This window comes from Passer montanus, unplaced genomic scaffold (genome assembly GCF_014805655.1).
Source record: "Passer montanus isolate IOZ18808 unplaced genomic scaffold, ASM1480565v1 scaffold47, whole genome shotgun sequence".
In the NCBI taxonomy this organism is placed as follows: domain Eukaryota; kingdom Metazoa; phylum Chordata; class Aves; order Passeriformes; family Passeridae; genus Passer; species Passer montanus.
Window position 1 is genome coordinate 1,081,869 of NW_024369596.1, and position 23,003 is coordinate 1,104,871.

The 23,003-nt window shown below is 64.0% G+C and overlaps 2 protein-coding genes and 1 long non-coding RNA gene across 5 annotated transcripts; 1 reads left to right on the plus strand and 2 right to left on the minus strand.

Moving 5' to 3' along the window:
- Positions 1 to 2: 2 nt before the first annotated feature.
- LOC120508491 lies at positions 3 to 6,240 on the minus strand. Of its 2 annotated transcripts, XR_005628993.1 has the most exons (4): positions 5,368 to 6,240; positions 2,217 to 2,413; positions 465 to 520; positions 3 to 116 (listed from the first exon to the last, which is right to left on the minus strand). It is a non-coding gene; the product is annotated as an uncharacterized LOC120508491 (long non-coding RNA). The 2 variants fall into 2 exon arrangements; XR_005628994.1 differs by lacking the exon at positions 2,217 to 2,413.
- On the plus strand, positions 2,539 to 9,927 carry TMPRSS4 (transmembrane serine protease 4). Its single transcript, XM_039722152.1, has 13 exons — positions 2,539 to 2,668; positions 6,251 to 6,281; positions 6,363 to 6,476; positions 6,607 to 6,759; positions 6,837 to 6,966; positions 7,573 to 7,674; positions 7,762 to 7,802; positions 8,185 to 8,344; positions 8,432 to 8,598; positions 8,769 to 8,864; positions 8,959 to 9,098; positions 9,227 to 9,376; positions 9,511 to 9,927. The coding sequence occupies exons 1-13, from the start codon at positions 2,660 to 2,662 to the stop codon at positions 9,520 to 9,522; spliced, it is 1,305 nt and encodes a 434-aa protein (XP_039578086.1). The 5' UTR covers positions 2,539 to 2,659; the 3' UTR covers positions 9,523 to 9,927.
- Positions 9,928 to 10,015: 88 nt separating this feature from the next.
- SCN4B (sodium voltage-gated channel beta subunit 4) lies at positions 10,016 to 16,669 on the minus strand. 2 transcript variants are annotated; one of them, XM_039722159.1, is made up of 5 exons: positions 16,245 to 16,669; positions 13,497 to 13,660; positions 12,623 to 12,848; positions 12,304 to 12,433; positions 10,016 to 12,221 (listed from the first exon to the last, which is right to left on the minus strand). In XM_039722159.1, the coding sequence occupies exons 1-5, from the start codon at positions 16,294 to 16,296 to the stop codon at positions 12,128 to 12,130; spliced, it is 666 nt and encodes a 221-aa protein (XP_039578093.1). In that variant the 5' UTR covers positions 16,297 to 16,669; the 3' UTR covers positions 10,016 to 12,127. The 2 variants fall into 2 exon arrangements, with proteins under 2 accessions (XP_039578093.1, XP_039578094.1); XM_039722160.1 differs by having other exon boundaries at positions 13,519 to 13,660; positions 16,460 to 16,533.
- Between the last annotated feature and the right edge of the window lie 6,334 nt (positions 16,670 to 23,003).

A 23,003-nucleotide genomic window follows, 5' to 3' on the forward strand; every position in this document is an offset into this window, starting at 1 on the left:
AGCTGCTGCTGAGCCCTCTGTGCTGGAGCCTGGCACGTCCTGGCTGTCCCCCTCTCTGGTGACACGGCTGCCTCCCTGCAGCGAGGCTGGGCACCAGTCCTGGCCCACTGGTCCAACTGGTTCTCAGGAGAAAGCAGAGGAGCTGCAGCAGACACGAGCCAGGGCACACGGCCCTGCCTGCGTGGGCAGCTCTGCCCTCCCGCTGCTGGAAGAGGCTGAACTGGGAGTACTGGGAGCCCGAGGGACAGGGACAGCCTGGACACGGGTGTGCCCAGCTCTGGCAAGGTGCCCGAGTGGCCGTGTCCTCTGATTGTCACCTCCAGGCAAGGCCAGCAGCCAGGAAGGGGGCAGAGAGCCACCAGAAGCCAGGCTGGGGGCCTCAGGCAGCACCCAGGGGACAGGGACGGACAGGGGTGACCCTCAGCAGCTGCCCCCAGTCAGACACCCCAAAATGAGGCACTCACAGCTCTACTTGATCGTCTCCAAGTCCCAAAGCAGAGCGTCTCTTGGCAATCAGCTCCTGTTTGTAACAAGAGGGAAAACCGCCTGCTGTGGCTGCGGGGAAAAGTGACCCACAGCTGTAACCCTGAACAGCTGGAAACCGGGCACGTCTCCCTGCTGGGTGCTGCTGTGCCAGGCCCAGCCTCTGCCCCTGCCGTGCCCCACCTCGGAGCCCAGCCCTGAGCAGCCCTGCCCAGGCCAGCACTCGGTGATGCCTGGGGGGCACGGAGGGGACAGCGGGAGCTGCAGCCCCCGGGGGTGGCACCGCCCTTGCCTTGGAGAACACAGGGATGGGGATGTGACCGTGCGGCTCCGGGATGGTCACGCAGAGCCCTGGGCCAGCCTGGCCTGTCCTCTGCCCGACCCCAGTGCCAGGAAACCTGTGCCATGCCTGGAAATGTGCCATGCCCGGAAACCTGTGCCATGCCCAAAACCTGTGCCATGACTGGAAACCTGTGCCATGCCCAAAACCTGTGCCATGACTGGAAACCTGTGCCATGCCCAAAACCTGTGCCATGACTGGAAACCTGTGCCATGCCCAAAACCTGTGCCATGACTGGAAACCTGTGCCATGCCCGGAAACCTGTGCCATGCCCGTGCCATGCCCGGAAACCTGTGCCATGCCCAAAACCTGTGCCATGACTGGAAACATGTGCCATGCCCGTGCCATGCCCGTGCCATGCCCGGAAACCTGTGCCATGCCAGGAAACATGTGCCATGCCCAAAACCTGTGCCATGCCCAAAATCTGTGCCGTGCCCGGCTCCGGGAGCAGGGAAGGGCAGCTGGCTGCAGACACAGCCACACTCCAGGAAGCAAAGCCCCGGAGGCTGTGACACAGCACTGCAAACCTGAGCTGTGTCCCCAGAGCCCCGGGTCCCCAGGGCAGGACTGGCTGCCCGCTCCGTGCCACCTCTCCCGGGCTGCTCTGCCATCCCTTCCCACCGGGATGCTCTGGGGAGGCTGCCAGGACCTGACAGGGGCACCGGGGAGCCAAGGCCAGCCCAGCTCCCGCTGCTGCAGCCCGTGAAAGGTTTCTCAAGCTGAAATGTGCCACGGGCAGCCTCTGGGGGCACCCTACATGCCACATCCTCTGGGCATCGCGGGCACCACCAGGGCTGAGGTGCCCACACCTCCAAAAGGGGCTGGATGCTCAGGGTGGGAGTGGGGAGGGTTCCCCTTACCTGCAGAGCCACAGGAGCATCCCTGGCCAGTCTGGGGCAGCGGGCAGGGCCCCTGCTGGCAGGGTGAGCTGGCACAGCCATGGCACAGCTCCCTGAGGAGCTGCAGGTCGTGGGTGCTCTGCAGCCTCCCGCTGGCAGCAGCAGGGCCCCTTGGGAAAGCTGAAGGGGGTAATTAGCAGCATTTCCACGGGAGAAGGGGGTAATTAGCTGCTCGGCACATCCTGCACACCCAGCAGCTCCAGCATCAGCGTGCAGAGGGTGGCCAGCAGCCCCCCCGACCCCCTGGGCCACCCTCACCCCTGGGGCGCTGCCTCCTGCCCTCCTCACCCTCCTCCCATCCTGCCAGGCTAAACTGCTCCATCCCAGAGGGACTGGTTATTCCCGGATAATCACAGACCCTCGGGGTACCCATGGGCACCCCCTGCCTCCCCTTCCACCTGCCCCAGCCCTGCCAGCCGTGACCCGGCCCTGGCGGGGACACACAGCCCGAGTGACCCAGGGCTCAAACTCTCCTCCTTTCCTCCTCCACCTACTCGAAGCTGGCTTTGACAACAACCCAGCGCAACGCGGAAGAGCCGGACAAAGAGCGGGGTGGCCGTGGATCCTCTTATCATCAGGAGGAGCAGGAAAAATCAGTCCGTTCACTTCTGATAAGCTGTTTGGTGACAGCAGCGCCGCAGGTGACTCACCCGCAGTGGAGATGCTCGGGAGATTACCGCAGGTGATGGTGCTGCTGATAGACCGGTGTTGTATTACAATACAAACCAGAATTCCTGTTTCACAACTCCCCTTGTGGGTTTTAAGGAGGGCTGGGGCGGTGCTGCCCCAGTGCGAGCGCGGCGTGGGCACCGAGCGCAGGGCACGGGCTGCGGGAGCATCGCGGGCCGGCTCCAGGGCAGCCGCAGCCTCCTCCCCCTGTCCCGCACCGGGGACATCTGCCGGGCTTCCGCGGGCGGCAGGACCCCGCCGGAGCGGGATGGACATGGTGAGTCCCTGCCCCGGGGTGGACACCAGCCCCCCGCACACCCCGCGCCCGGCCGCGCTCCCAGCCCCGGGAGGTGCCCAGGGCATGGGGCAGCCCGGGCACAAGGAGCTGCTGCTCCCCGGCAGCCGAGGAAGGGTTTCCCCCGTTCCTGAGAGTCCTCAGTGGCTGGACATGGAGCTTGGGTGCCGAGGAAGGGTTTCCCCCATTCCTCACACCCCTCCATGGTTGTGCACGGAGCTTAGGTGCCAGGGAAGGGTTTCCTCTGCTCCCTACATCCCTCCTTGGCTGCACACAGAGCCTGGGTGCCAGGGAAGGGTTTCCCCCGTTCCTGAGACTCCTCAGTGGCTGGACATGGAGCTTGGGTGCCGAGGAAGGGTTTCCCCCATTCCTCACAGCCCTGCATGGCTGGACACAGAGCCTGGGTACCAGGGAAGGGTTTCCCCCATTCCTGAGACTCCTCAGTGCCTGGACAGAGAGCTTGGGTACCAAGGAAGTGTTTTTCCCATTCCCCACACCCTTTTCCTCTGCTCCCTACATCCCTCCTTGGCTGCACACAGAGCCTGGGTGCCAGGGAAGGGTTTCCCCCGTTCCTGAGACTCCTCAGTGGCTGGACAGAGAGCTTGGGTACCAAGGAAGGGTTTCCCCTGCTCCTCACATCCCTCCTTGGCTGGACAGAGAGCTTGGGTGCCAAGGAAGTGTTTTTCCCATTCCTCACACCCCTCTGTGGATGCACACAGAGCTTGGGTGCCAGGGAAGGGTTTCCCCTGCTTCTCACACCCCTCCTTGGCTGTGCACGGAGCTTGGGTGCCAGGGAAGGGTTTCCCCTGCTCCCCACATCCCTCTGTGGCTGCACACAGAGCTTGGGTCCCCCCATGCTCTCACTCCCACACTTCTGGCTCTGCCTTTCCCTCTCCCGGCCTGGGCAGCAGACAAGCAAGGCAGTGCCCCCCATGCCAAGGGGAACAGGACCTCCTGAAGGGCCCCATCCCACTCCTGGGCACCCCCTGGGGCACAGCCAGGCCCTCCCAGCCCCCTGCTCAGCCCAGGGGACGCACCTGGCACCCAGTCCCTCCCTGGAGGGCACAACCAAGCTCAGCGGGCACTGCAAACCCTCCAGCAGCAGCACAGAGGGACACCAACCCTGCAGGGTGGGGAGCTCGCTCCCTGCAGTGTCTGCACACACCCACGGGGTAAATCCCCACCAAGGAGTCACCCTGGGAGTCTGATCGCTCTGCAAAGCTCGGCTTGGTGAGGGAACATCCCCCCTGCTCCCGAGGGAGGGATGGAGCCCGGCAGCACACCCTGATGGAGCTCAGCACACCCTGCAGCCCCTGCTGAAGGGGGGAAGAGGCTCAGCAGAACTCCACGGCTCCTGGGCTGGCACTGGCACAGCTGGAGCCTGGCATGGCCACGGTGGCATGAAGTGCCCCAGGAGAACACAGCAAGGGAGCTCAATCAGTCACGGTAGCACGGAGCTCTGCAGGAAATCATGTGCCTCCACTCCAAAGGAGTGGGCACGGCCCTCCCTGGCCTTGGATTTAACCAGTGCTGCTCCTGCTCGTGGTGGCCTCGAGAGGAGTCATGGAGAGGCAACCTCTGAATCCCTTTGAAACAGAAGAGGTTCATGGACTGAAGAAAATACAAAAAAAACCCCAAAACCCAATAATCACCCATCTCATCTGCATCCACACCAGACCTGCGCCTTGGAAAGGATCCCAGCCGTGGATACCGTGATGGGGACAGGCATGGGCAGTGTGGGGACAGAGGGACAGCCGTGCTGCTGCAGTGGGGCCTGCAGGATCCACCCCGAGCCATCCCGTTCCCGCTGGGAACCGTTAGGATCCCATTATCCAGGAGGCGCCCGGCCCAGGCCAGGTGACACAGGAGGTCAGCATGAGGAAGGACCAGCCCCACGTGCCCTGGGCTGGCAGGGGTTGGGGCAGCATTCCAAAACTGCCAGGCCTCCAGGAGTTCTTCCCTTCTCCGCAGAGAAGAGGCTCAGGAAGGGCAGCGAGGTGGGAGATGCAGGAGCCGGGTTCCCACCCTGCCCTCCTGCTCCCAGCAGCTCCCAGGAAACAGCCTCTGCACCCCAGAGCCCATCCAGGGCTGGGGAATTTGGCACAAGCTGCCCACACTTGGCACAGAGGGTGCCAGCTGAGGCTGGCTTGGGGAAGAAGGCTGCTGGTGTTTCCTCAAGGAGCCAGACCCCAGCGTGCTGGGACACACCACACGGCACCAGGCAGGAGCCAGTCCTGCCCTGCACAGGTCACTGCTTGTTCCCAGAACCAGCAGCCCCAGCCGCCCTGCAGGGAGGCAGCAGCTCCTGGCTCAGGAAGCCAGCCTGCCTTTGTGTGCCAGCCCGGGGATAATGGCTTGGCACTGCTGCAAACCCTGCTGGAAGGGTGTGTGTGCGTGGCTGAACATGCCCTGGCACAGTGACCCGGGCACGGAGGGCTCCCCTCTCCCCTGACCTGGGCACCTGGGAACATCCCAGTGCCCCCACGCTGCTCTGCCAGGCCTCTGAGCCTGGCATGGCACAGGCACCTCTGCTCTCCTCCGGTGTGACAAACACCCTCACCTCCGGGCTGTGCTGCTCCCGGAGCTCAGCACTGGCAGCAGAGTCTCCCAAAGCCCAAACCCTCCAGGATCTGTGGGTTTAACCCCTCCTTACCTCTGCTCATGCAGAAATCTTCTCTTACCTGTGCTGGCAGAGCCCAGAAGCAGCAGCAAAAGAGAAGATCTCACTGGGGCTGGCAGGAGCAGGCTCAGCACAGCAGAAACACCTTCCCAAAGGTGTTCTGGGGCACGGCTGGAAAAAACACGGAGCAGACAGCGGCAGAGCCCACCTGAGCCCTCCCGAGGGGGCTCTGGGCTCCAGCCCACCCCCACCCACCGAGCCCGGCCTCACAGCACTGCCCGCCCATCCTCGGGGGTTTCTCGTACAAGGAGCTGTTTCAGAGGATAATTCCGAGATAACTCCGAGGAGCTCAAGCGGATCGATGCCTGAGTCAGCCCCGCTCCAGCCCCGGCTGTGTTTACCCCGTCTCTTAGCAGCGGCACAGCCTTCCCTCCCTCCCCGCCCTGGCAGCGCAGGTTCCCCTGGCTCGGGCTGGTTCCTCTGGTGCTCCTGCAGCCCTGAAGGAGCACCCGGGCTGTGCCACCCGCTTGTGACCCTGCTGGAGCCACAGTCCCCGTCGTCGTGACATGCCCTGCCGCAGCCCCGCAGGCGTGTGTATTTTGAGTCAGGGTGGCTCTGCGCAGCAGAAAGCGCCTCTTTCGCAACACCTGTGACTTTTTAAGCCTCAGGTGTGTTAATGACAGTAACTCTGTGCCACTGCGAGCCGGTTCCTGGAACTGCACGGGTGGTGTCTATGGTGACCCTGGGTCACCCTGAGCCGGGCGTTGTCACCGCAGGACAAGCCAGCCCCATTCCCAGCAGCTCTAAAGTCACCTCAGGTGAAGCTGGGGGCTGTCTCCCCGCTCATCCCTGGGCTGCGAGCTCACCACCCTGGGCCTCCCACCCTGCAGCTGCTTTTTGCCCCCACTTTCAGCCCGTGACTGCTTTTCCTCTCTGCTTTGCAGGACTCGGCCTCGGAGCGGCTCGACGGCCGAGGTAACACCCGAGGGAGCTGGGAGAGCCGAGAGGTGCCAGGCTGAGCCCGGCCATGCAGGGCCACGCTCCTCTGTGTTGCAGGTCCCCGCACGAGACCCAAATCCTCCAGGGCACCGGAGTCCTTCAGGCGGGTGGGGATCCTGGTCCTGGCCGTGGTGCTCACCCTCGCCTGCCTGGTCGCCATCGGCTTCCTGGGTACAGCTCCTGATCTCTCCCTCTCCTTCCCCGTGGCCAACACAGACCCAGCTCCTTGCTGACCCCCCCGAGGCAGCCCCAAGCCTGCCCAGGAGCTGGAGCTCGGCACTGAGCCCCCCTCTCCCTGCAGTGAAGATTTACCTGGACCACCACTACCTGTTCTGCAAGCAGCCCCTGAAGCTGGTGCCGCTGAAGCAGGTGTGTGACGGGCAGCTGGACTGCCTGCAGGGCGAGGACGAGGCCACCTGTCCCCAGTGGGTCCCCCAGGGGCCACCAGCCGGGGGTGAGTGCAGGACAACCCCGCCAGAGCTCGGGGGGCTGGGCTGCTGCGGCCAAAGCTGACTTTGTGTCTGCCTCCAGCCCGCGTTTCCAAAGACAGATCCATCCTGCAGGTGCTCCAGAGCCACACTGGCACCTGGTCCTGTGTGTGCCACGACCACTTCACCCCGGCGCTGGCCAGAGCTGCCTGTGAGCAGATGGGCTACAGCAGGTACAGCTGCCTGCCCTGCTTCACCTTCCCTCGTCCTTAAAAGCTCTTCTGGAGCGGGGCTCTGCTGACTTGTGGAGCACTCAGAGCTCTGCACTAATGGTTTCTGTCCGTCCCCAGCACGCAGAGCACTCTGTGGGTCCTCAGGAGCTGGCACGGAGCCCTGGCAGCCTCCTGTGAGAGCAGAGAGCTGTGCCCTGCTCTGTCACAGCCCATGGGCACCCTGCCCTGCTCCTGCTCTGCCTCCATGCCCCCTACTGCACCCTGCCCTGCCCAGCTGGGAGCGAGGCCCAGGGCCCTGCACTTCCCTTTCGAGATGGGTTCTGGTGTTTGAGCCACTGTGGGAGCCCAGACTGAGTCAAACCTGGCGTTTTCCAGGTCTCAAATGCACCAGTGAGGAGCCCCCTGAGTTCCTGCAGAGCAGGGAATTCTCTCCCCTCCTTCAGTTGCTCCTGTCCCCGCTCCTGGGCCCTCCAGGGCTGTCACATCCCCACTTTGTCACCCCTGTCCCACAGAAACCCCTTTTTCCTGTGGGATCCAGGCTCTTGAGGCGCTGAGGCCATGCCTGTCTCCCCCAGCCCTGAAGCCCTGTCCCCCCGTGTCTTCCAGCACCCCAGCCTTCCAGGGCGTGGAGGTGAGCGCGGGGCAGCCTCTGCCTCCCCGCGAGGTGGTGCTGAGCAACGGGAGCCTGCAGGTGCTTGAGCCAGGCAGGTGAGTGGGGACGGTGTGTCCAGCCCCAGCAGGAGCCCCCGTGCCTGGCAGAGGAGGCAAACCCAGCTCTGCTCCTTCCTCCTGCAGGAAATGCCTCTCGGGGCTGGTCGTGTCGCTCTTCTGTTCCAGTAAGTACCACGGTGGTGCCCGGGCCTCGTGGGCACTGCGGGCTCTCTGCTGGCACTGCCCGTGGGAGTGTGGCTCCATCCCAAGCCCGTTCCGCAGTGTTTGCACGAGGAAAGATGGATTTAATTACTGCTCACCTCGTTAAGCCAGCCGTGAGACACCTACAGGAGGCTCACCCGGCTGCCTGCTTGGGTTCACCTCTACCAGCAAATTACCCTGATTAAACTAATTATCCCGGGGGGCTGGAGCAGGCAGGGGGTGGCTGGGCCCCTTCCAGCAAGCCTGGGGGTGCGGGGTGGCAGCAGCACGGCGGGGACAAGGCACCCTGGGCACGCTGCTGTCCCCGTGCCCCCCGTGCCCCCCGTGCCCGCCGTGTCCCCACAGACTGCGGGCAGAGCGTGCGGACCCCGCGGGTGCTGGGGGGCAGCCCGGCTGCCATCGAGGCGTGGCCCTGGCAGGTGAGCCTGCAGTACAGGAAGGAGCACATCTGCGGGGGCAGCATCATCGGGCCCGGCTGGGTGCTCACGGCCGCGCACTGCTTCAAGTGAGTGCAGTCCCCTGGGAATGTCCTGCAATTCCCAGCGGGATCGGGGCTCCGCGGATGGGCGGTGACGGCGCTGCCTGTGCGCAGGAACAACCCCATCATCCAGAGCTGGCGTGTGAAGGCCGGCTCCGACCTGCTGTCGGGCGCTGCCACCATCGCCGTGGAGAAGGTGTTCCTGGCCGAGGTGACGCCCGCGTCCCCCAAGGAGAACGACATCGCCCTGGTGAAGCTGCGCTCCCCCCTGCACGACTCAGGTGCGCCTGGCAAAGCCCTGCCCGGGCCAGCAGGCACAAGTGTCCCCTGCTGGCGCTGAGCACGGGGCTGGGGTGGCGATGCCTGGCCTGGCAGTGGGGTGCCTGGCTGGTGGCTGTCCCCAGCCAGCCTGGCCCCCTGCCCTGTGAGCCCCCCTCGATGTCCTTTCCAGACAGCACCAAGCCCATCTGCCTGCCCTATTTCGATGAGGAGCTGGTGCCGGGCACGCCCCTGTGGGTGATCGGCTGGGGCTACACGGAGGAGCACGGTGAGTGCCACAGCCTGGGGTGACAGGGACACGGCACAGCCTGCCAGAGGCCCCCTGCTTGCCCCGGCTCCCTCTGAGAGGCCGTGTCCCCCAGGGAAGCTGTCGGAGCAGCTGCAGCAGGCCGAGGTGGAGCTCATCGACAAGCAGAGCTGTAACCTGGCCGCCTACCACGGCGATGTCACCGACAGGATGCTGTGTGCCGGCCTGCCCCAGGGCGGCGTGGACACCTGCCAGGTGGGGCCAGGGCTGGGCACGGGGCTGGGTGGCTCTGTACCCATCGTGACACGGCTCCTGTGAGGGAAGAGCCTTTCTGCGGGGCTGTCACTGCACTGCGGGGCCATCTGAGGCTCTGTCCTTGCCAGGGGGACAGCGGCGGGCCCCTCCTGTACTCGGGAGGGCACTGGCAGGTCGTGGGCATCGTCAGCTGGGGCCAGGGCTGCGGCACCCCCAGCACACCCGGCGTCTACACCAGTGTCCGTGCCTACCTGGACTGGATCTACGCCGTGCGCAGGGTCAGTGCCACCCTGCCCGGGGGCAGGCAGCCCCCCTCGGCTGAGCCGCCTCCCGAGGGACACGGCTGCTTTCCTCTTGCTTCCAATGCCCTTCCAGAGCTTTCAATGCCCTCTGTGCCTCTCTCTCCCGGCAGTCGGAGCTCTGAGACCTGCCGGAACGGGTCGCTCCTCGCCCCGAGCCTCCCTGCCCATCCCCTGCCCTTGCTCTGGCAGCAACAGGGCCACGGATCCCCAGCCACAGCTGAGGCTCCCAAAGCCGCGCTGGCAGCTGTGATTTAGGGTGCCAGAGCCCAGCCAAGGAGGCAAAGGGTGACTCGGAGTGGCGGCCACTGATGCCTGAAGGAATCTCACCGGCTCAAGCTCCCTTCCGGAGGAAGATTAATTAATTTATTGCCCTGTGCTGACCCCGCTGTGGCAGGATGGCTCCTGGGGGGCCAAGCTGCTGTCAGCCCACTCCTGTTGTACAGAGAGAAATTATGTTTGTGCTCTACAGCCTCCCCCTCTTCCCATTAAAGGAAAGGATTTGTTTTTTCACTCAGCCTCCCAAGCCCCTGCTTCCTCACGGGGTTGTTTTTTTGTTTTTCCTCAGCCCACCCCAGACCTAACCAGACACCCACAGCAACCCCAAACACCGGCGAGTTTCTCTAGTAAACGTAAACTTTATTTCATTCAAGGCAAAGCTAACTAAACCTCTACAGTGCAAAGATGTGCTGTAAGTCATCACACAGCCCGGCGCACACCCCCCTGTGCTTACCCGCGGGTTCCTCCCACGCAGCTCCACATGTGCTTGGACACACACACACGTGTCTGTGGCAGCACACACCCCCAGGGTGCCTCTGCAGCCCCCCCAAAGCCCCGCTGACAGCAGGGACCCCGCTGGTGCTGGCACAGGCTCCCAGGGCAGCCCGCTCCCCCGGAGCCCCCGTGGGTTACACGGGGTTACGTCCCCAAAACTGCTTCAGTGGCCGTTTCCCAGCGAGCCAGAGGAGCAATCCATGCATAGTGCAGCATTGCATACCCGGCAGGAAGTGGAGCTGCGTCCACGCGCCGGCTAGAAAAGGCCAACAGGTTAGGGCAGCTAAAAATAGTCTTTAAAAAAACCTCCCTTCCTCGCCTCGCCGTCCTCCCCCGCGGGAGGGCTCCTCCAAGGGCGGGCCGGGGGTCTCTCGGGGTGACTGGGAGGTCTCAGCCTCCTGCCGGGCTCGCACAGGTGGCACTGGCGTGTCACAGCGCTGGCTGTCACAGCGCTGGCGTGTCACACCCCCTGGCACCAGAGCGGGCAGGGCGCCCCACGCCTCTCAGAGGTAGCTCAGACTCGCTGTCCCCAGCCTGCAGGTGAGGACACTGATTGGCCTGAGGGTCCCACAGCCCCTCAGGGAGATCAGGATGCCGACTCTTATCAACAGCCAAGGGACCTGCCTGGTGCCAGGTGCCAGGACCTGCCCCCTATTCTGGGCACACAGCCCTGCTCCAAGGGTGCCCCCGGGCCCAGCCTGGGGTGAGCAGCCCGCTGTGCACCAGCATCTCCAGAGACAGCAGCACCCAGCCTTTCCTTGCCACCTTGGCCACCAAATCCTCACCTCACTCCAGCGCCTGTGCCAGGACACAAACCCCACAGCAAGCCATGGCTCAGCTGTGAATCCCAGTTTACTGTGGGACAGGGGAGCTGCCTGTCCTGCAGCTTCACTGTCAGACACCCCCAGATTGGAGAAATAGGGAACAAATCACGTTAGAAAGGAAATTGTTAAGCTCAGATGCAGCTCGCTCACTTTGTGTCTCACATCCCGTGAGTTCACTCACCCCTCATCCCAGAGCACTTCGCCCTCCTAGCCAAGGAAACCTCACACCCACCCCGTGAGGTAGAGCAGTATTTTTGTCCCCATTTTACAGATGGGGAAACTGAGGCATGGAGAAGCAGAGCAACTTGCCCAGGGTTGCCCAGCAGGGGCCGGTGGCACAGCCCCGGCCCGGCTCCCCTCGCCTGGGCTCGGCTGTGCTCCCTCCCTGCCACGGCAAAAGGGAATTGGCTGCTTCCCCCTGGAATCTCATGCAAAAAACATCCACGAAGGAGCTCAGCCTTGGCAGCAGCATCAAAAGCATCGCTGCTCTGAGCGCCGAGCTCCAGAGAGAGGGGAGGGGGCAGCGCAGAGCCGGGGAGCGCTGCCCGGGGAGAAGCCCCCCTGCTCCCAGGGATGGCCCCGGGACACGGCCACGTCCCCAGCCCTGCTGCGGGAGGCACCGAGGCACAGCCAGGGGCCTGCCGCTGATTTGGTTCTCCAGTGTGCTTATCACAGCCCTGCTTCCTCCCGTCCTCCTGCGCCGCTCCATCTGCCCGGCCAGCTCTCAGCATCCCTGCCCTGCTCTAGAAAACCTTCTGGATGCTAGAGGGACACCAAGCCACCTCAGCTCAGCTCAGCTCAGCTCAGCACCCAGCGGACCCCGGTGCCCAGCACCCGGCCCTGGGCACGGCACCCCCTGCCCCTGCCCTGCCCGGCACCCTCTTGCCTGTGCTCGGAGCGGAGCCGGCGGCTCCCTGCGCCCCAGCAGCCTCCCAGTCCGATCCGCGAGAAGCTCCCAGTCCCCCCGGCAGCCGCAGCCTTGTCGGAGAAGCAGTGCAGGTTGCAGGCACGTGTGTTAATAGAAACATGTCTCAAGCGCTGGCAGTTCGGAAAGAAAACAAAAGGGGAAGGCTCGTCCCGTGCCCGGGCTCCCGCGGCGGGGCGAGGCGGGCGCGGGGCGCCGCCGCTTCCTTCATGCCTTTGGTGGTGCTTTTTGTTCCGCCTTGGAGCCGGCCAGGCCGTTCTCGGTGTTGTCGTTCCCTGACGAGCTCACCAGACACTCCTTCCTGCACGGGGAGAGCGCACGGGCAGCCCCGAGCCCCCCGAGCCCCCCCAGCCCCCAGCCCGCAGCAGTGCCCCCGCACTCACTTGCCGTCCTGCGTCTTCTTGATGATGAACAGCACCACCCTCTTGATGAGCATGAAGAGGATGAGGAGGCCGATGAGCCCCCCCACCACGCCCACGATGATGAGGGTCACAGTGTTGTCCGTCTCCACCACTGCGGGAGAGAAGGTGCTGAGGGGATGGGAGCAGGGCTGCACGTCCCACCCCAAAATCCCATAACCTCCTCCACCCGAGGCTTCCAGGGACGCCAGCCACCTCCGTGCACCACCACAACAGCAAACCCAGGAGCTGAGACATTGTGTGGGCATTTCCACCAGCCCAGGGCCGCCGCAGCAGCACTCACTCTTATGGACCACGGTGAGGAAGATGGTGGCATTGTGCTGGGCGTGCTTCTCCTTGGGGTTCTTGACGTGGCAGGTGTACTTGCCAGCGTCGCTGAACTCCACGTTGTTCAGCACGATGGAGATGTTGTTGTCCTTCTTGGTGGTGGAGCCCACGAACTCCACGCGCGGGTTGTGCCAGATGAGGGTGGGCTCCGTGGCCTTGTTCTTTATCTTGCCGTGGTAGATCTGCAGAGGCAGGGGGGCAGGATCAGCTGGGGAGGGAAAGGCTCACGCTCTCCTGATGGTGCTCTGCACACACAGACATCCCCACCAAATGTCCCGTTACCCCCCGTTAAAGCAGGAATGGTGAGGAACCTGATGCACATCCTGCTGGGGAGCAGCAGATCCGACCTGCCCTGAAGGGATGGAACACACCGTGCAAAAAATGGGAGATCCCCACAGAAAGTGAGCTCCTTTGCTGGCCAGAGCTGCTCCAAACCAGCCCTCCTGCTGAAGAATTGAGGAGCCAAATATTCCCAGCAGGAAGCAAATCTACACAGAGCCTTTCATATTTCAAAGCAAGTGAAGGAGAGGAAATGAACCATATTTTGCCCTAAGTGCAGATTTGCACCTGAACAGCCAATTTATGAAAACAAATGAGCCTGTGGGCAGCAGCAAATCTAGAGCAGCTTTGTGCCAAAAGCACGATGTTCTGGGGGTATTTGAGTCACCCCTTGGCACAGCCTTGTCCCCCCCAGAGCTGGTGACACTCAGAGAGAAGGACATCCTGCACAAGGAGAAAGGGAACTGGGAGAACCGCAGCGCCGAGCTGCGCTGGGCAAGCACAACAGGACCCGCCAGGAAAGCAGAGGCAGAGCCCAGAGAGCCACCCACCAGCTCTGTCGAGTTGAAATACCATGTGAAGACCAGGTCCTGGAAGCCTATGCAGGTGGTGAAGGTGCAGGGCAGCAGGACATTGGAGTTGTTCAGAGCCGTCACCGTGTTGGTTTTCCCCACCGACACCTCCAAGGCCAAGGCGATGGCGAAGACGTGCAAACCTGGCAGGGAGAGAGAGGGGAGCAGAGAGTGAGGCCAAGGCTTTGTGCCCCTCGTCCCCTTTGGCACACCAGGCTGCCATGGCAGGAGCACAGGCCTGTCCCCAGCCCTAGAACAGCTCGGTGACAGAGGGGACCTGCAGGGACTGGGGCTGGGTCACCGCAGAGACAGCGCGGGTTCAAAGGGAACCAGAATATCCCCACGAAGAAAGCGTGCAAATGAGAGCCCTGATTTGCATGTTATCCACAGGCCTCCAGCTAGACCTTAAAGGGGGAGAAAAAAGCCAAGGCGAAGCAGAGCTCTGCTCTTCAGGCGGGAGCTGGAGCAGCAATTAGCGCGGCTGTCCTGGCCGCCTGCCACCCGCCTGCCCTCCTGCTGCCCTGCCCTGCCCTCGGGAGCAGCCCCCTCACGGCCAGCAGAGCGAGCCCCGGCTCCCTCCGGAGCTGCCAGATGACCTTCAAGCTGCAGGATGCAGATCTCCTGCTCCTGGGCTCCCTGTGAGCAGAGGAGAGGGCAGGGAGAGAGGAGCAGGGAGAGAGGAGCAGGGAGAGAGGAGCAGGTAGGAGCCCAGCTGCAGCTGAGCACTCCTGGGGTGCAGGGACTGGCATTTCCCTGGGCTGGGCCACCACTGTCCCCACAGATCCCTCCTGGGAGCACAGGGATGCTCTGGTCTTGTCCAGAGGAGCAGCTCCACTCCCCATCCCCATCCCAGCCCTGCCCCGTCCTGTTTGTGCGATGTGGCATGGCAAAGATGTGGCCCAGCAAAGCACTGTCCTCCCCTTTCCCAGACCTCAGCCACCCCTGCAGAGCTTTCCCTGGGCACAAAGTCCCGGGGGCACAGCTTTTCCCACGGCTACAAGGCCATCCCCAGCTGCCCCAACCCCTTAACTCGGACACGCTGCCCTCAGCAGGGATTTGCCTCTCTCTGCAGCCGCCTCAGCTGCTGATTTATTCTCCCACACAAGCCGGTGCTAACAACTCCCCAGGCACGTCGCAGCCGGAGCCAAGCCCGAGAGCCCTGCATCCTGGGCTCCGGGCCCTGCTGCAGTGCTGCATTGCAAGCACTGCAGGCGAGGAGTTATTTAACTTTACAGAAGCACTCCTCATTCTGCTGAGAGGCCGGAGCTAACCTCAGGGAGTGGCTCCCGGCAGATGGAATCTCCTGCAGCTCCTCGAGCAGCCCTGGGGGTGCTACGGAGGGGACTTCACAGGCAGGAGTGTCCCAGGGGACAGGAGCTGTCCCCCTGGAGCAGGAGTTGGCAGAGGGATGCCTGGCTCTGCAGGTACCTCTGAGCCTGCAGCGTGCTGCAAGGGGACACTCACAGGAAAGATGATTCCTTGCAGCTTGCAACACTTTAAAACCTGTCTGCCACCCTTAGAATGTCATCTGAATTGAATGTGTGGGGTAAATCGAGGCTGACCTTGTTCCTGGCATCCTGTGCTCCCAGGAAGACAAACTGATATGTTACCACTAAATAAAGCACCAGGGGAAATGCTGGGGGAGCACTGACCGACCCTGCCACACATCAGCTCTCAGTGCTGCCTTCCCAAACCCTTCCAAAGCTGCTGCACTTTGCACCAGCAGACCCCCAGCCTCCAGGGCCACTCCCCTGGGGGCTCCAGGCTCCCTCCCCTGCCTGCAGGCTCCAGCGTTTCCCAGGGAAGCAGGGAGCAGCCACTCCTGCTGCCGCCAGAGCCTGGGCTGCCTGCGCTTTGCTCCTGCACAGGCAGAGCCCCCCTCAGCGAGGGGGCTCAGCCTGGACTGCCATCTGTGGGAGAGCTGCTCTAGAGAAACTTTCACTGCCCATAAAAGTCAGCGTGACATCCTGGAGCAGGCAGCAAGCCATGCTGGCAGGCTTGGCCGGGCTCCTCTCCAGCAGGGTTCAAAAAGAGGAGCTCCTCGGGCAGCCCCAGGCGGGTGCGGTGTGCTCCGGGACAGGACACCCGGCCCTCGCCTCTGCCACGGCACGGGCTGTGCCCTGGCTCCCTGCTGCGGCCAGGAGCCGCCTCTCCCTGCGGAGCACGGCATCCCACAGGCACAGAGACCCGCCCTGCCCTCCCCTGTTCCCAGCCCACCTGAGCGGCTTGCTCCCACCTCCACGCCCTGCACCCCAGAGCCCTGAGTGGTCTCAAGCATTCCGAGTGTCTCCTGCCACCCCACTGCCAGCTCGGCTGCTGGCACCCAAATCTTGCAGGGGCTCAGGTACTTACGTGCTCTTTTGTGTCTCCAGCATCCTTTAACTTAAGAACTTTGCCCTCTAAAACGCCTCCCACGGGAGCGCCCCAGCAGCAAGCGCTGCACAGCCAGCCCTGGGCTCCAGGCTGACGCGAGGGTGACCCAGGGGAGCAGCAGTGCAGCGGGTGCGTGAGGCTGGTGCGGGCGGCTGGAGCCTGCCCAGGTGTGCAGCGGGCAGGGAACGGCTGCCAGCCCCTCCCCGTACCCTGTGCTGGGGTACCTCGGGCATCCCTGCCCTCAGGGCTGGCCAGCATGCTCCAAGCAGCGGCCCCGCAGCGCGGGTCGGTCCCCGCGCCGGGGACAAGCACATGCGGGCGGTCCTTGTACCACACGAACTGGAAGACAATGACCTGTCGGCGGGCGTGCTGGCGCTGAAGCAGTGCACGGCCTCCCCGCGGCCATCCCCCGGTGCCGGGCAGGCAGGCAGCGCGGTCCCCGCTGGCCGGGCAGCGCAGGAGCGGGGCAAAGCGGGGCAAAGCCGCGGTGCTCGCAGGAGAAGCGCCGGTGCGGGCAGGGCAGGGGCCGGAGCCGGGACTTCGGAGCTGGGGCTCGGCTGCGAAGTCACCTTGGCCAAGTGACTTATCCCCGGCGCTCCGGACCGTCCGTCTGCAGAGCGGAGAGCGGCGTTAGCGCCCGCGGGCGGCATCCCGGGCGCGGCGGGCGGGGCGCGGGGGTGGGCGCGGAGCGGGGACCCCCTCCTCGGGCTGCCGCGGGTCCCGCCGGGGAGCCGGGGAGCGCCCGGCTCTGGCCGCCCCCGCGGAGGGCGAGCGGCGCCGGGCGGGGCCGCGCCGGGCGGGGCTGCGCTGAGCCCTCCTCCGCGCTCCTCCGCGCTCCTCAGCATCCCCCCGCATCCCCCCGCGCTCCTCCGCATACCCCCGAGCTCCTCCGCGCATCCCCCCGCGCATCCCCCCTGGACCGGGCAGGCACGGTCCCCCCCGGGCTCGCACTGGTGAAGCCGCATCCCGAATCCTGGGGACAGTTTTGGGCTCCTCGAAAGAACGGCATTAAGGGGATGGAGTGTGTCAAGAGAAGGGCTGGAGAAGCAGTCGGATGAGGGGGAGCTGGGGGGTTGAAACTGGAGAAAAGGAGGCTCGAGGGGACCTGCTCGCTGTCGCCGGCTCCCTGACAGGAGGGGGGAGCCAGGTGGGGGTCGGGCTTTTCTTCCAGGTAGCAAATGACAGGACAAAAGGAAACGGCCTCAAGCTGCGCCAGGGGAGGTTTAGGTTGGATTTGAGGGAAGATTTCTTCACTGAAAGGGCTGTCCAGAATGGCACAGGGCAGTGTTGGAGTCACCAGCCCTGGAAGAGCTCAAAAACGATATGGCTGTGCCACCTGGGGACACGGGTCAGTGATGGCCTTGGCAGGGCTGGGGTAATATTTGGGCTTGATCTTAGAGGTCTCTTCCAACCTCAGTGATTCAGTGCTGGCCTGAAAACACTGGGCTGGTGTTGCCCTGGGCCACCTTGTGAAGAGCCCAAAGTGCCACTAAGGCCGGTGGCTTCCCAGGACAACAAACCAGGACAAGGCTGGGGCTCCTCTCTGCTTCAGGGCACCTCAGCAGTGTGGCACCAGGTGTCCCTGCCCTCCATGCCCGGCACAGACAGCAGACACAGGTGGGATGCAAAGCCAGACCCCGATGGCTGCAGAGGGACCCGCCCGGCGCCAAAGGGAACACTCAGAACTTTTATTTTTCTCACCGTGAGCTTGTTCCGGGATAATTGTCTGCACAAAAGTTCCCGTCTCAGGCACCTTTTCTCGCATCCATTAGGAGCCCTAATGGAAGGCCCGGGGCGTGGTGCGGGCAGGCAGAGCCTCACCTCCGTGCCCAGCTCCATTAGCCAGCGAGCCCCGTGCCGTGTCCCAAAACAGCCGTGACGGGAAGGGGAGGAGGTGCTGCCGCACTCCTGGAGCAGGAACGGCACTGAATTTCCCTCTGGGCTGCGGTGACACAGGGCACACGTCCTGGCAAAGCTCACCCCAGGGACCGGGCATGGCTTCCCCGAGCTGGACTGATTGGTTTTTGGGTGTGAGAGCAGCTCACCTGCAGGGATGCTGCCTGCACGTCTAAGGTGCCACAGCCTGTCACCTTCAGGGCACCTTAAACGCTCCCCATCCCCATCCCGCCCCCTCTGCAGCGCTCCCGGCCCGCAGCACGAAGCAGCAGAGAGGAGGGGAAGCAGGAGGCTTTGCAGGGCACGGGGACATCCCAGGGGAGCCTGAGAGGATGCCAGCAGTGCCTGTGGGTTGAGGCGTTAGGGCTGCAGAGCTGGCAAGAGAAGCAGGAAAAATACCGGCGGAGCGGGCAGGGCAGCGCTGCGGGAGCGGCGTGCGCGGCTCTGCTGATGCAGCAGAAGGTGCCTTGAGGCGGGGAGGGATTCGGGGAGGGGAGGGATGCAGGAAGGGATGGATTGAGGCAGGGGAGGGGTGCCTTGGGGCGGGGAGGGATTCGGGGAGGGATGCAGGAAGGGATGGATTGAGGGAGGGGATGGATTGAGGGAGGGGAGGAATCCAGGGAGGGAATGAATTCAAGGAGGGGATGGATCGAGGGAGGGGATGGATTCAGGGAGGGGATGGATTCAGGGAGGGATGCATTCAGAGAAGGGATGGATTCAGGGAGGGGATGGATACAGGGAGGGGATGGATACAGGGAGGGGATGGATTCAGGGAGGGGATGGATTCAGGGAGGGGAGGGATTCAGGGAGGAGATGCACTCAGAAAGGATGGATTCAGGGAAGGGATGGATTTAGGGAGGGGATGGATGCAGGGAGGGGATGGATTCAGGGAAGGGATGGATTCAGGGAAGGGATAGTTTTAGGGAAGGGATGGATTGAGGGAGGGGATGGATTCAGGGAGGGGATGGATTCAGGGAGGGGATGGATGCAGGGAGGATGGATTCAGGGAGAGGGTGGATTGAGGGAGGGGATGGATGCAGGGAGGATGGACACAGCGAGGTGATGGACACAGCGAGGGGAGCAGAGCTGCAGGCGCTGTGTGGGGACACACAGGGAGGAGGAGCGCAGCGTTTGCTGGAGCATCACTAATGGTGAGAGGGCAGGCAGAGGGATCCTCGGGGCTGCAGGGACGCCTGTCACCCCCGCAGAGCTGCCTGCTGCCTGCTGGGGCCAGAGGCACAGGTGCAGGTGAGTTTGAGGCCAGCATGCAGCACACAGCACCTGCAGCAGCGGGGACTGGAAGAGCAGCACCCCTACCCTGGAGCAGGGGAAGGTGTGAAGGTGCCTGCCAAGTTTGCTTGCATTTGGGATGCAAGCTGGGATGCATTTGGCTGAACTGCTGCTGAGAATCTTGCCAGCAGAGCCCTAAATCCTTCTGGAGACAGGAAGGCTGGGAAGCCTGGCTGCAAGGGATGGCCAGTAAACACGACAGAGCTCCTGCAGGCACGGCACAAACGGGGTGCACTGGGCAGGTGGGCACCCCACTAATTCCGTGCTGACATGGCCCTGCAGCATGAGCAGGGTGGCAGCCTGGCATCCCCGTGCCCGGGGAGCTGTGCCCACGCAGCCCCGGGGCTGGCAGCGGGACGCTGGCTGTCACCAGCCTGATGGAGCTGTCACACTCGGCAGCTCCAGCCGGTCTCCTCGGCCGGCTGATCCCGTGGGACAGCTGCCACTGCTCTGCTGTTCCCAGCCCTGTGACAGGAAGGGCACCGGCAGCAGCTGGCCCTGGCATTTCGGCAGGACACAGATGTCCGGTGTGGGACCCGGAGCTCCTGCGGCTCAGCGGAAACTTGTCCTGCTGAGCCCAGCACAGGCTGCTGCGTCTGCTCCAGGGAGGGCGAGCACCCTGTCCTCGGGCACTGTCACCTCCCTGGGGACAGGAAGGAGGGCTCGCGGTGCTGCCAGCTGCCTCGCAGCCTGCCGGGGGCACAGTGGCTGCCTGTGTACCCTCATCCCTCTCACCTTGCACTGGCGGAGCGGGGAGGGTTAAATGCCAGGCTGCTGCTCTCCGAGGAGGGCTCCTGCCTCCCTCCACGTGGCTACCGAGCAGGTAGGGCTGAGCAGAGCAGCTGGGCTGCAGCTCCAGCGCAGCAGGCACAGCGCTGGCCCCGGCTGCCCTGGAGCACCCTGCTTCCCCCGGAGGACAGCCCCAGCCCCCTCCCAAACGTGCCCGAGCCAGACGATGCTGTGCTCCCGGAGCCGGCAGAGCCCTCCTGCCGGTGGAGGGGGAGGAGGAGGTGGCAGCGCTGGAACAGAGCTTCCCATCAGCACCTTATATTTACTGCAAGGTCCTCTGGCTGTGACCTTTAAAAGACAAGGTGGCCTGGCATCCCGGCAGCTGGCAGTGGGCAGCAGGCGCCGCAGGGATCGGGCTCTGCAGGACTGTCCTGGCCGGGCTGGAAGCTGAGCGAGAAGTCCCGGGCACAGACTGCGGGTGAGTACCTGGCTGCTTTTGTCATTCCAGCTCTCGGCTGCCCGCAGCTCTCCCTCGGAGCGGTGCTCGCCCCTCTCCCTGCGCTGCCGCTGCTTGCTCGCCCCCTCCCGCGGAGCCGCCTGCCCTCCGGAGCGCACAGCCTCCTCGCCCCTTCCACCGGCCCCTTAAACACGCAGGGCGAGAGCAGCCGTGTCCCCCGGCAGCCACTGCAGAGCATCTGCAAGGATCGCTCAGGCAACCCCGCTGTATCCCAGGAGAAAGTTTGATCCTGACCCGGCAGAGCCCGAGGCCACCCCCACCGGACCCTCGCTATTGTGTCCCCCCAGAGCTGCCCGTCACACCCCTCACTGCCCCGGGCTGCTCCTCCCCGGGCTGCTCCCTTTCCAGGTGCTCTCTTCACTCCCCAGCCTCGGGAGCAGGGCAGCGTTGCAGGGACTGTGGCTCTGGACTCTCACTGAGACACCCCAGCAGTCCCTGTGACTGCACAGCACCAGGCAGAGGTCCCTGCCACCTTCCAGCCCCTCTCGTGCTCTTTAACACCTGTAATCCCTCCTGGCCCCAGGGAATTTCAGCGTTCTGTAACAAGGAATGTCCGCGGTTCTGGAGAACTTGTGAGGCCCCAGTGCTGGGGGGTTCTGTCACTGCCCTCAATCCCCTGCAGTGAGGAGAACTCACCCTTGTTGTGTCCCATGGGGTCTCCTCTGTGATCCCACTGCTCTCCTCAAGTTTTTTTGCCAAAAACATCTTAACGAGCATCTTAAAAGTGCCGAGGGGTCCCGCACTCCCTTCGCCCGTGGCTGTATTGACCCCTGAAGCCGGGTGGGGATAACCCCACGTCCTCCTCCCTGCACAGCAAAGTTGTTCCCAGGGATCGATTTGCTGCACTCCCAGCACTGCAGGCCTGTGTCAGCAGGACAGGGGAGGTGATTTGGGTGCCCTTCCTCGGGGAGGGAGAGGAGCCACGGGGAGCTGAAGTTTTCCGCAGCGCTGACCCCATGCTGAGGTACCCAGGGCGCAGTGCCCGGCAGGGACAGGGACACCGGGACAGCTCATCCCACTGCCACTGCTGCTGGGAACGTGGGGGCTGAGCGAGGTGGGGAGGGGGCAAGGCAGGGCTGGAAGGTGGAAAGAGGCGCTGGCAGTGCCTGGGGGCCAGACCCTGCCTGTGTAAGGAATTGGGATGCACCGGCGCTTGGAGCCTGGAGTGAAGGGCAGCAGGGAGAGGCAGGGTGGGGGCAGCTCTCAGAGCTTCCCTCGTGTCTCCAGGGTGGCTGAGCTGATGGATGTGCCCATTAATGTGCCCCAGTTGTGTCGTGCTGCTCCGGAGCATCCCCACGGTGTTGCTGGAGCAGAACAATCAGTGTCCATCACCCAGAGCGTGCCCTGGGCTCTGCTGGAGCCTGCTGAGCCTTACCTGCCACGAGCTGCCATCAATGCCAGCTCTCTGACAAGCACAGTGGACAGGCTGACAGGCCACAGGTCCTGGAAGCCCCACAGAGGGTGTGGAGCACCCCTGGAATCTCCCTGTGGGAAGGCTGGGGCAGCACTGGCCACTCTCCCACCCTGGGGCCACCTCCCGGGGACAGAGCTGTGGACACACAGGGTGCCCTGGGCTCCCTCAGCACCCAAAACACCCCAGCAGGACCAAGCTCCACTCTGGAGCTGGCTCATCCCCCCAGGCAGAGCAGGTGAGGGGCCTGTCCCGCCCCTCCGGGCTGCGGAACAAAAGCATCGAGGGCAAAGTCGGTGTTTTGTTGTTCTTTTGTTTGTTTGACTGTACAAAGAGCAATAAAAACATCCCACGCTCGGCAGAGTGCTCGGCCAGAGAAGGCCGGGGAAGGCGCCCGAGGCAGAGCAGCCCCTCCCGAGTGAACAGATCTGTATTTGTCAGCTCTGCTGGCCACAGCCACGTACAGACAGATGCATTGGCAAGTTGCAATCCAAGGATAGTGCACGAGAAGAAATGAAAGGCAGATGCAAGACTGGTCGTGTGCGGCACTCGGAGGCCTCTGTGCCCCCGAGGTGCTGGCTCAGCCCCCCGGAGCCGGGGACAGCCCGGCTCTGGCGGAAAGCGGCGCGGGAGCCCTGCGGCACCGCTGGCACTGTGCGGGGTGGGGACAGCCCGGCCCTCCCGGGGCAGCGGCGCCCGGGGAGGGAGGCAGGCGTGGGACACGGCACATTCCTGCTGCGGATGGGAGGGGAGCAGCGTGGAGCCCAGCGGGGTCGAGTGCGATGGGCGGGGCACGCGGGGCCGGGGTGGGAAGCGATGGGGCAGAGCGGGGAGGGCACAGCTGTCCCGCCATCCCTGGGGCCTGATGGCACTGCCAGGGTGGCACCTACACAGGGACGTGGCAAAGGTGTCCCTTCTCCCCTGGCAGTGCTGCTCGTGGGTGACAGGACCTCCATCACCTGTCCCTGGGCAGTGTCCCCTGTGGCTCCGGGCACTGTCCCCCTCCTGGCAGCCACGGGAGGAGAAAAGCTCAGGCCTGGTGCCATAGGGGACACTGTCCTGGGGCATTCCCTGCCTGAAGGCCCGGTGCTGCAGCCAGCAGAGCTCACCTGCCCGGTGAGGCAGGTGGCACAGGGGGCTGGGCAGGCTGGCAGTGCATTGCCATGGCAGTTACAGTGTGCAGTGCTCTGCAGGGAGGCTGCAGGAGGCCGTCTCAGCAGCGCAGAGCTGCTCCAGGGTGACAGAGCTGTCCTAACTCTGGGCCTGCTGT